General features: G+C 38.5%; 1 protein-coding gene across 1 annotated transcript in view; it reads right to left on the reverse strand.

Moving 5' to 3' along the window:
• Positions 1–374: 374 nt before the first annotated feature.
• phactr2 (phosphatase and actin regulator 2) overlaps positions 375–12,292 on the reverse strand; it is a 47,836-nt gene continuing 35,918 nt past the window's right edge. Inside the window, exons 7-14 of the mRNA XM_020709455.3 lie at positions 10,883–11,423; positions 9,014–9,189; positions 7,952–8,108; positions 7,619–7,674; positions 5,290–5,351; positions 4,940–5,077; positions 3,325–3,401; positions 375–1,901 (exon numbers count right to left, since the gene is read on the reverse strand). Coding sequence (XP_020565114.1) covers positions 1,886–1,901; positions 3,325–3,401; positions 4,940–5,077; positions 5,290–5,351; positions 7,619–7,674; positions 7,952–8,108; positions 9,014–9,189; positions 10,883–11,423 — 1,223 coding nt within the window. The 3' untranslated portion in view covers positions 375–1,885. The remainder of the gene's footprint in view (positions 1,902–3,324; positions 3,402–4,939; positions 5,078–5,289; positions 5,352–7,618; positions 7,675–7,951; positions 8,109–9,013; positions 9,190–10,882; positions 11,424–12,292) is intronic.

Raw genomic sequence — 12,292 nt, forward strand, 5'->3', positions numbered from 1 at the left:
GCATCTGACAAAACAATGAATCGTCCCTTGACATTCCAGTTCAACAATAATGCCTCAATGAGGATTGAGGCACACTCTTTATGCGAAAAAATGAAATTAAATGGTAGCCTTTAATAGAAGTCCTTGGAAGGCGACAGTAATGCTTAGCAATAAATCTATATGAAGGTCTTGATGCTTTCATACATGACTAAATAACTATTAGCTTATTCCACCCTCCTTTTTTTCAGATTTAGGTTTGGAGTTTCAATGTGCAGTTATGTAATATGTCATTTATACAAACCAAATGTTACTTTCTAATCAATTTTTCAATTCTTGAAGAAGAAACACTGAAGCTGGCCTGACAGATGCAAACAGGTCGACAAAATAAAGCTCCAAACATTCACAGCAGTTTTATAATTGATCATATCTTCAGCTACATGGACTTCATTGTATGAACATGCTTGATATACACTGTACAAAAAAATAAAATACAACAGCACAGACATGAATGAATACTGTTGGCTTGTTTCCTGTACATCATTTCCTTCAACTCTGGCAAAGCAGCAGGAATAACCAATTCTTTCGCTTCTTCTACTATTTAACAAGTGCTGTGGTGAGATCACTGATGCTTACAGGAACCTGGATAAATTAACACCAAGCCCTGGCAAATAGTGAGAACTCCCATGTAAAGAAACAGTTTGGATTTCTCCATGGACAAAGTGCATGATTATGCATCCTAATGTTTGAGCCATTCAATTTTCACAGGAATTAAAGGGCCTTAATGGATTCTTACTTGCTTAATTTTAATGTAATTGTACATTTAAAAGGGAAATAAAGTCATACTTGGTGCCCTTAAAGCCTCAATTAAAAGTACTGAAGACTTTAAAAGGGTAAATATTGAGAGTAAAAAAATAAAAGCTTGATTGTTGAAACTGGAAAAGGTTGAGATTGAATTCATCTCTGTGTGCTTGACAAACAGTGCTGGGGTTGATAACAGACCAACGTCTCTGTGCTGGAGGAGATGAATATTCAGTTTAATAACACCTTTCCTTCAATTTCTCCAACTAAATGAAGCTTTTCTTCAAAACAAAAAAGTACTTCCCGTTTTCTTCTTTGGCATCGTGTCCACTTAGTGAAGATTCTGCCAAACCGCAGAGAAATAAACCCTCAAAATATGAGATCCAGCACTTTTTCAGAAGATAAAAGAACACAAAAACATTTTACTTTATAAACCTCCGCCATCTAAGGCTTCTTTATAATACAACACCTGTTACATTTCTCAATTCTTTTGATACAGCGCCCTCTAGTGGCAGTGTCATTTAAAATGGTCCGACAATCAGCAGTGTTTGGGATTCAACTGTTTCCTGTTTGAGGAGCACGCCCATTTATGGGCATCTGTCTCAAAGGAAACACACAAAGACTTCACAGCACACTTCAGCCAAATTCTGTGTTATAAAAGACACTGTGCTTGTTTCTGCTCTCTGTGACAAAAAACAATTTGACACTCTACAATAAATAGGCTTCTAAAGGGCAAAAATACACACCGCTGTTGTCACTACAGATATGTGCAAACGTTTAATTGGTGCCTTTAAAGCGCCGTGGCCTTAAGACACATTTGTAGCTGTCATTACAGACATAAATAGGTAGAATCCCAGACAAAGAAACCTCGTCACAGAAGGCAACTTGAAAGGCCGTAGCAGGAAAAGCTGACTGGACGGTGGGGTCGGTTCTGTGTTTAACCTCAGATGGGGAGTCCGTATGAACCAATCCAGCTGGATCGGAGCTCTCCCTGCTAAGTCAAACCAGAGTTTCGTGTGAAAGAGAGAGAGACTGGATTCCAAAACAAATGGAGGGAAAGAGTCTGGAGAGAAGGTGGGCTGTCAGGAGCCGAGCTTGTGATGGCAAATCAAGGTCGGTGGAACCTGAAAAACAAGAAAAGGGCAAATTTATAGAAATAAATACATATAAAGTAAACAAACTGTAAGCTAATCGTGTTTTCTCTTCGAGATGGTGACTATCTTTACACTTAACTGTTAATCTGAGCCATGTGGTTGAAAATTTGCAGTTTTATAGATGTATTTTTTAAAGGTTTTTGCTGATTTGGTGTGAACTAAATCTTAATATTTAGCATCAGACGGTGGGAGGATCTGAGGAGGCAACAACAGCCTAACTTAATCACGCGTCAAATTAAAAAATTAAAAATAACTGGAGATGTGAAAAAAACGATGCAATGAAAGTTGGTCAAAAATCTCTTATAGGTTGCAAAACATTTCCGAGAAGACGGATCAGTGTTACGAGTCCAAGTGAAACGATTCCAGACGTCCAGGAACCTTTCCTGTTTAGGACTTGCATTCCACCTGCTAACATGAAGGACGCTCTCAGACACACAAAAAAGGTGTGTAGAAAAAAAAAATGTAAGCGTGGAAAAATGTTTTTTGACAAAAATAAAGAAAAATTTACTATAAAAGATAGAACCTTTATCCCTCGACACTCCTGCAGCACAGAGGGGGTTTCCTTCTACATCTGTGTAGAAATGGGATTCGTTTTTGCTGATGTAAAGTGTCGGCTAAGTGACTGAAATGTTCTCCAGCTGCTCCATGTCGACCGTTTCTGGTACTTTAGAACTGGTTTCTTGAATCAAAGTTAAGCGGCAACACATTTCATTTTCAAAAAATCCCAATAAAAGCTCTCTTTTGATAATGTATTTTTTAGATGCTTGATTTTTTTATATTTATTTGAAATCTCTCTCTCTCTCTTTTTTTTTTTTTTTACAAAATTCCCCACTTTGTAAAATGAACTCTAACATAAAGTTCTGCTTTCCTAAAAAGCTTTTTTCAAACAATATTTAATTTTACATTTCTTTTTTAAATTATGAAATATTTGAGATACTTTAGTTTAAAAAAATGTCAGTATTTTTCCTTATCCCACAATTCTTGAGCTCCCTTCCAGGTCAAAGCTGACAAGAAGAAGAGTCGTCCTTCTCTGTGTGCTTGCGTCTTTATTTTTCTAAAGAAATGCTAGATTACAAGTCAGATCTATGCAGCACAGGGCTTTCTATCTAAGGCTGTTGGTGTCCTTGCAGTCCTGCCACTGGGCACAAACACAGCAAACAGATTTAATAGCATTTGAGGGAGCCTGCTCTTCTTCAGCAGTCACCGCCTGAGGCTCATGAACTCGCCCACCCAGGTGTAAATCACCACTTTCCTGAGTAATAAGCTTTAGCGGGTCAGAATGACATAAATATTGATCAGGGAGAGTTAATAAGCAGCAGGATTTACTGCGATAAACTACTGACGAAGCTGCAGAGGCGGCAAAAACGCTGCGGGATAAGGACTGCTGGGGTACCTGGTAAACTGTTTGCTGTCTTGGTGAACCTCCATCTCTCGGCTCTTAAACTCATTCAGTTCCTTACGGATAGCAGCCTGAGGAGAAGAAGCAGAACAAACACAAATGTAGTGATGAGAACCAACAATCGTTACACAACATTCTGGTGAGTTTTATTTTTCACAATACACTGGCCTCAAACATGTGCAGATCCATAACAATTCTGGGGTGAATGATAGATAAAAGCCACAAGTCTTTACAGATAAAAATAACTCAGTTTTTCAATTAATGGAAACAAAATTGAAGCAAAAATAAAGCAGTTTTTAAGGTCTCTTCAGGAATGGTTAAAGGTAATGTATAAATACTTATTTTATTCCTAAAGGTGTCAAATAAGTTTTTAGCATCAAAAACCCATTTGCTGCATGCTTACAAGTGCCAAACTGAGCATCTCTAAATTAATAAGACATTACAACACTGAAACAAATCTTCCCCGGCTGAAGTCTTGCCTTAAACTCCTTCCATGGAAGCTTTAGTAGAATTTTCCTTTTTCCAATTTGTTTCTTCCTGTGCAGCAATCCTACTCACTAATTTCCAACCAGGAATTCATTCAATAGACCTGCAGTAACCTGCTAAAAGCAATACTTCCATGTAATAAACTCTAAATGTTCTGATATTTTTCCTCAAACAGGTATGTGACAGATGCATCTAAATACAAGATTTTTCTCCAAGTAAAAAGCTAATTTAGTGATATTAGATCTCTTAAAAGCTATTTAAAGCTAAAAACCTTCTTTTTGTTTTGAAAATCCATTTAGAGACTTGACTTAATGTTCTGCAGAAACTTGGTTTTTAGGTGAGCTGACAAGGATTTTGGCAGTAGAAAGGCAGAATCGTATTAGTAAGTAATATAAAACACTAAATATACAGTTCCCAAGTAGATTTCTTTGCTGTTATTGAAAGAAAAACAATAAGTTCAGCTACAAATATGCAAAGATTTTTAAGAGACATGTTACAAAAACATTTATTTAACAAAAAAAAAAGACAGTCACTTACAAATAAATGATCAGAAATGGAATGCCTCTTAAAACAAATATGTTTGTTCTCTGATCAATGTTTAATTAAACAGTGATTTGGGGTGTAGTTAAAAAAATGAACAGCAGAGGGCAGTAGATTTGAATGAAGTTGTGCATTTCCTAGTTTTACTTCTGGTTAAAAACAGAAACAGTTTAATATAAGGATTATGGTGTTTTACATAAAGATTGTGATGTTTTACAGCTGGGTTTCTAAATTAAAAATAAAAAATGCATGCAAAAATCAAAGCAGGACATTGAATTTTTGCAACTAGATCATTTTATTTTACTTAATGTCACCAAACCTAAATCCATAACTGACTGACACATAATTTATCTGCAGCTTTACTTGGGTTTCAAGCGAGGTCAAAATGCAGTAATTAAGATTAAATTTATTAATTAAAAGCATTCAAGTGAAAAATGGTTCTTCTAATGAAAAAAATATCACCAAGGTCACTTTTTTTTAAAAAATGACTTTGATTTGAAAATAGGAAGGCAAAAAGGATAAGCAGGATTGTTTGGTGAGTGAGTGATTATACTGTTGGGCGACTGTTTGTTACTAGCAGTACCTTGTCAGCGGGAGTCAGGCGAGTCCACGGTTTGTCGGCCCGCCGATCGTAATCCTTGGCATCCGTTACCTCCACGTACTCGTTAAACCGAAGGATCCTTCGAGCCACCAGCTCTGCCACTGTCGGCCTCACACTCAGCTTCACAAATACACAGAGACACATTCTGAAATCATTGAGTGACATTAAAGGATTTTTTTTTTAAAGCACCCACATTGTCCACTAGGTGGACCAATTTCTGCACCCATTGTCTTTTGTTACCTTGCATGACCCATAAGGTGGAGCAGATTTGGCAGATAAATACAGACTGTGTGGTCTTTCTGTTTTCCATTCTGCGAGTGTGTTTGAAGTACCTTTCTGGTGAGCCTCCTCTTAATCTCCTGTTTGGCTTCTTGCTCCTCTGCTTCGTTCTTTTCTGAACACAGGGAATCATCGGGTCATTTTCACACAAATGATCCCCACCACAAACTTCTGCTTTCAATCACGAGATGAAGGCGAGAAACATAAGAGCAGCAGGATGTCAGGAATGGAGAAAGGGCTGCCACAGTCATCTTTGGATTGTGTGTTGCTGAAAGAACTCCTGCGCATAAAGAAGTGCTGTATGTATGAAGTGTAGTGTAGAAGCGTCAACCGGACTATGAAGTCACGGCGTAAACTAAGTCCATTTATTAAATGTGAGTCCAGTATTTGCAGAGAGGAAATGAATTAACCTTAGAATCTGAACAGCAAACATTTTTGCAGGGCTGTCAGGAATCTGCAGAGTATTGCGTGCAAACAGGTTTGGGGTAACTTGGCATGGACTACCCCTGAACTCTACCTCAAGTAGTGCCGTGGAATGCATGATATATTACAGCTGCCCGACTTATATGCATCGTAATAAGAACTACTGTGGTCTTTTTCCCTCATTCACACCTAAAGAGCTTCATTTAGCTGTGAACCAAACACCAGAGAGTGAAGTATCACAGGAAAAAACACTTCTAAACGAAAAAAAAGATGGACCCGTTTCAGCGTAAACAAAATCATTAAAAATCTTCTTTCCATTTGCTGCTCTAGTGTGCGTCACACCATGAACGATCAGAAATCTTAACCCTCCAGAGCTGCTGGCTGAACTCGTCAGCGGGCTTTGTTCAAAGCGGCGAGCCAAAGAGAAGCAGTGTCGGAGCGCCGTGTTTGCTGAGCGAGAGTGACAACCCTGAGATGCCAAAATCAAATGTCACGGCTGTTTTGGTTTTATTCAGTTTTGTTTCAACGCCCATTAAAATAACTGCTGGATTCCCTGTCAGACAGGATGATCTATGAGTTTCATTTCTGCATTAGCATCCAGAGTTATTCAAATCCAGTCTAATTCTCTAAGCAGTTATATTTCCCATTTCTAATTCTTAGTAATTCCTTTCTTTTTCTAAACTTCTGCAACGAAAGAAGCTTGTTAAACTGTATTCAAGTATCCTCTCTTAGACATTTCTTTTACTAGTTTCTTGGATTTGGATCCCACACCAGTACCATGCATCCTGTCCCTGCTAGAGTTAGAGTACTGACTGAACAATACATTACTTTCAGCTACACGTCTAACTTTAATTTCCTGTTCTGAATTCAGAAAGCGGTGAAGGCGGTTGTTAGCAGTTACTTTCCACCTCCTAGGGACAGATCCCGCACAATTACTCAGCCTTCAGCTTGGGGAAAGAGCGCATAAGAGCAAACCCTGTTAGATCTACGGCACTCTTGTTGTTAAAATTTAGATTACGTACATGTAATTAGCCTCAAAAGTAAAGACGGCGCAGGACGCGAGCTAGGAAACCCTCCAGCAGGAAGGATTTGGGTCCTGCTTGGTAGCATTCCACATAAAAAATCATTTCATTGATTTATCTTACAAAAAGAGTCCAGGTTACACTGAAAATGATTTAAAAAGACATAAATTCCTCTGAAAAACTGTGGCGAACAAAAACAGCGATGTGTCGCTGGTTTATAAGGGTTATAAGGAGCTCTGGAGTGGGAGGCTGAAAGCTGTGGAGCTACACAAGTCAGCCAGTTCTGTCTCATCTGTAATGACACACACAAGACAACACATCCACTAATATTAGAGTGGGAACATTAGCCTAACAGTGACTTGAACAACTTTGTGTGCCCACGCTGTGTTCATGACAAGAAAAATGACACGTTTTGGAAGAAAGTGAAGCTGCGGGACGATCAGAGAGGCACCATCAAGAACCGAGAAAGGAAGTCCACCTGCCTCCTGTTCCTGAATTCAAGTTCATCATGACTTGAATTTACTCCACCGAGTTTTGGGTGGACAAACTGACTAACACTTTATTAAAATAGGTATTATTTTCTAATTGATTATTATTCATCTCTGCAGGTTTTTAAAAGAATTTCTTAAATCAGTGAATGAAAAACACTCAAAAGGGGCCAAAAAAACGAGTTTCAGGTTTAATTTGATTTGATGATCCAAGGACTGAAAACAAGTGGATCAGAAGCATCTTTTAGCTAACACATTAAGAAGAAACAAAGGGAATTTGTGCATGTTTTTTGGTAAAAGGTGTATAGAAGTCCTAAAAAACAGATCCCTTCAGCTGTCTTTGTGTATATTTCTACTCTAGGCTTCAATTGAAGCTGTTGTGGTGCAGTGACGGTGTTCCTGATGAAAACGCTGTAATCACATTACTCCTCCAGACTTTTGAAACTTACGTCTCAGGATGTTCCTTTGCTCCAACTCTTCAGTTGTGGGTCTTTGGCTCAGGCGCCTAAAAGGATCAAACTGCATTATTATGCAATATTCATCTCAGCTAAGTAAAAATATAACATCACACCATTTATCTTATTAATAAAAACGAGAATCCATAGGCAGTTCTCCTTCAGCCATTTAGACAGTTACACCACCCACAGCTACAGCAAAAAAAAGAAGGAGTTGTTATCGTACTCCATAGCCAAAATCTCTGATGACAGGTAACGCCCACTTACAATTTCACACCTCCAAAGTGTGTGGCTGTGTGTGTTGTGTGGCTGTGTGTGTAAGGGTACCTGACGAGTTTGGAGCCTATCTGCTGGCGCAGCTCAAGCCTTTCTGTTTCAGAGCTCCGTGGCAGAATGTTTTTCTCCTCCAGCTCTTGCTTGCTGGGTCGGTTGCCTAGTTTGATGTTCAGCGTGTCTCGTCTGCGAATTTTACTTGCCAGTGAGCCTAAAGTTTAAAAAAAAAGAAATAAATAAGAAAAAGAAATAAAAGATCAACAGCTTGAAAACAAGGACATTTTAAAAATGGCTTACATATTTTAACACATCCATCCACTACATCTAGTGTGTATTTTATGGTGTTCTGTTTTTTTATTAAATGCTGCTTTTTTTTTTTCTTTCTATAATTTGGGCATTTGTAGTAAAGTGAAAAACTGAGATCAAATCTGCAATTGGGTCAAATCCAAGACGAAAAAAGGAACCAAATGCCCCTGAAGAATTTAGATTTTGAGTTTGTATCCATCCATCTCTATAAATATATTTCCACCGCCTCTGTCAAAGCTCACTTTGATAAAAACGTAGATCCACCACGTTAATTGTGGGATGTGATTTCCAGAATTGACATTGATGGTGACAGATGAGAGACCACTCATGGGATGGTGCCAGCTGATAACACAGTTGAAGATAAAATGTCTGAAGAACTAATGGGATTTCTTAAATGACTTGATCACTTCAAGTTAAAATCGACATTTTTTAAAACTGCATAAGATCGCTCAAGGAGATTCTACAAATGAGTTTTTAAGACAACCGCTAAAGCTTCACCTCTGACAAGGGAGGTCACCTTTGTGTCGTAATGCCAAATCATCTGAAGCCAATAGAAAACTTAAAGCTTTTTCTGCACATGTTGAACTGTTGATAATTGTGGAATTGACATATTAAAATCGGCATGTTGCATTAAATACATCAGGAAGCGAAAACAACCACAGTCATAGTACACATGGCTGTAAATAAAAAACCCAGAACTAGACGCTACTCATAGGTTTGACCCAGACTTAAGAGTCTTTTTAAAAGACAGATTTTAACAAGCAAGCTTTTATGCAAATGAGGAAATAGGGAATCTGATTAAAAACATACTGTTTGTGTATTCATCCTCCTCCTCTTCCTCTTCTTCATCTCGATAGAGGATTGGTCCGTCTGAATCAGAGTCACTGGTCTGGCTGTCTCTCGGTCTGTCTGGGATCACTGTCACCTCGGCGTGCTCCGTTTTAACGCTCAAACCTGGCGGCTTTTCTGCGCCGCTCTCTGTTGACCTGAATCAGAAAATCCATTTTAAAAACATCTATATGTATAAAACATTGATCAATTTGAATTTTCAACTATTTTTTAAAGAATTGTTTGTATAATTTGTACTTTTGTTTGCATTTATTTAGCAGGAAAGCCTAGGCTTTCATTAAGAAGATACAACGAAAATCATACACCCAGAGAAATAATAAAAGAAGGCACAAACTAAAACTTGCAAAGTAAAATAATAATTTATGTTTTTTTCTTTAGCATAAAGAGCATTGTGTTGCTAAGCTATTGATATTTTCTGCTCTCCCTTCAATCTCTGCGTGCAGATGTGCTCTCCTGTGTTTCTGCTGTCAGCTTTGCTGCTTGTGTAATTGTGCTGACCTGCAGCTCCAGTGTGTTTTGTGTGAACTGCTCAAACTTCTGCTCTCAGATTTTCACTTCTCCCTCTCAGATCCTCGATAAAACCCTTAAAATATCCCAGCTGAATGAAAAGAAATGGTGAGGCTTCAAAACCATTTCAAACAATGAAACAATGATCTCATCTTCCATAAGTCTGCCATTGGTTTAATATAAAACATATTTAAGCTAACATGCGGATTGAAACAATCACGTCTCTTTGTTACTTCCAGTGGTTTTGACATTTTCTGGTGGAGCCTTCTTAGGAGAGAAAAATAATTTTCTTTTTTAAACAAACATTTTCTCATGTTTCAAAGATGATATCAAGTGTTGATCACACAGGCCAGCGTGTACCAGAGCGGGAAGAGGGTCCGCAAAGACAAAACCAAAGCTCATTTGCAGCCGTTGGTCTCTAATTCACATCGTAATAGTTTATTCACTCTGCACTCTGATCTTCTTTTGCTCTATCGTAAAGTCTCCAGTGATCTTTTATGATTATGCCATTTTTACCCATAATCATAAAACCCATGTCACTTTTGCAGCACATGGTTTCTGCAGAGCAGCAGGTGGTTACTAGAAATTTGCCTGTTTTGTCAAGAAGCAACCACGCCCCCCTTCTCCTCCCCGTTGCTGAGAGCTCAGAGCAGAGAGCTCTTTTTCCAACAGAATTTTTTCATCTGCTCCTGATTCACAATGATTTGAATAGAGAAATAGTCAGAAATACATTTTTGAGCTTCATTTTCTTTAGAAATATCCTTCATCATGAGAAAAATGCCCCAAGAACATGTTAAAAACACCAAAACATGGGTCTTAAATTTAGCATGTCCTGGAACAGAAAGGGTGAAGAATATTTTTTGGTGATAAATTCAGGCATGAAAGAGTAAAAACTCATAAACCCAGACGGAGATACACGCGTTCATATTCTTTGTGGCTTTTAGATGTCTTCCTGGTTCTCTTTTCTAAAAATATGATTTATTTTTAAACATCCTGGAAGTTTTTTTTGCACCAGTGATAGGAAGAAATACTTGGTGAGAAATCACTGTGGTAGCAAAGTTGTCTTGCAGTTTTGGGGTTCTCTGGTGCCAAATTATTTGTTTTAATCGAGTTGGACTCAACCTTGAAAACCTATCAGGGGCCACGCCTCAAAGTCTGAGAACTGCTGGCTAAATCAGAGATCCCTCCACAGTTATTGGTAGAAGCATTTTATCAGCAGGATTTCCTGCAAAAGATTTGAATGTTCACCAAATTTTAAGAAACTTCATGAGATGTTCGGTTGCAAAAGAGGACGGAAAAATGCACGCCTCAGCCGAATCTCACCTTGGGCTGTTGTCCACACCACTCTCCTTTTTCTTGTTCCTATCTACTCCCTCCTCATCTGGTCGTCCTTGTTCCTTCTCCTGGGGGATGTTCTGTGTCTCTCCAGCTGTAAAGGACGTGTCCTCTGTGACAATGTTGACATGGGAACGCTTATCTGTGGTTTCAGGAACCAGTTCTTTGCTTCCCTCCTCTGCAGCTGAACCGCTGGGGACAGATATGGGCTCTTGGTTGTGTTGAGAAGCAGCATGAGTTACCTCCGCCTCACTGGCTGAGGCCTTAGGGGACAGAAGCTCTGTGTTTGGAGAATTATGGGAGGATTTTGAGTCTCTAGGTTGGCTGGGAGTCTCTGCAGCTGCTTTGGAAGCTTTATGAGGTAATGAGGAAGCGTGAGAGTCTGATTTCCGGCTGGGCTTTGCGTCTTTCCCATTACTCTGTGCTGCTGCAGCACCAGCATCTTTAGACACTCTAGATCGAGTTGTTGCTGTGGAGGTTGGGATGGTTTTTGTTGTGCATCCTGTTTTTTTTGGGTGGGAGGATTTGGCTGAGGAGACACAGAAAGACGGAAATGAGTGAAAGCCTAGGTGCTCGAGTCTCCTGAAAAAGATCCAGGTTGTTCAAAATTATGAAAGGTATCAAGCTCCCTTTAATCAGAATTCAGTTTCATGGAGGGAGAAACAAATGTAAAACTATATTCAGACAGAGCACTTAAAGTATTCAAGGAAAGAAACTTAATTAAACTAGTGTGGAAGGCCTTTTTGAAATAGAAGTGTGAAAAATTATCAAATCAGGCAGAAGTTATGTTCATATTTGTTAGACAAGATTAAACGACCGACCGACCGACCGACTCTTTTTATAGCACTTTACAACACCACAGGGATGCCAAAGGGCTTTACAATAAAAGAGAGATAAAAAGAAAATTTTTAAATTAAGCATTTTAGGAACAAAAAAGGAAAAAACAACAGCATAAAATTAAGAGCAATAAAATACATAAAAGACATAAGAATTCAATAAAAGGAGTAAAAGAAAATAAGATGCCACCAACTACTACTGAGTATCAACCCCTTTATGCCTGACTGTTTCCAATTGAATCAAAATTATTATTTTGTGTTTTATTCTATTCTAAGTTATTCTTTTTTAAGTAGAGTCCTGGATTAAATGGTAGGTTGTCAATCAGAGACATAAGGTGTGAAGGCCGTTCTAAAAAGGCACGTCTTTAGGTCTTAAGTTGACGTTTAAAACGGGTATTTGAAGGCTAACATCAGAGCACAAACACAGGCAACCATTTTCATTGAAACTCTGTCCGGCTTCTTTGGACAGTTAAAATACAACAATCTCTTGTAGATTCTCCAGAAATAGCAGGAAGGCACACGTTGAATGGTGTTGAACTGCAGCGCTAACCATTATTCCACC

This window comes from Oryzias latipes, chromosome 15 (genome assembly GCF_053564925.1).
Source record: "Oryzias latipes strain Hd-rR chromosome 15, Olatipes_Hd-rR_3.1".
NCBI classification, from domain to species: domain Eukaryota; kingdom Metazoa; phylum Chordata; class Actinopteri; order Beloniformes; family Adrianichthyidae; genus Oryzias; species Oryzias latipes.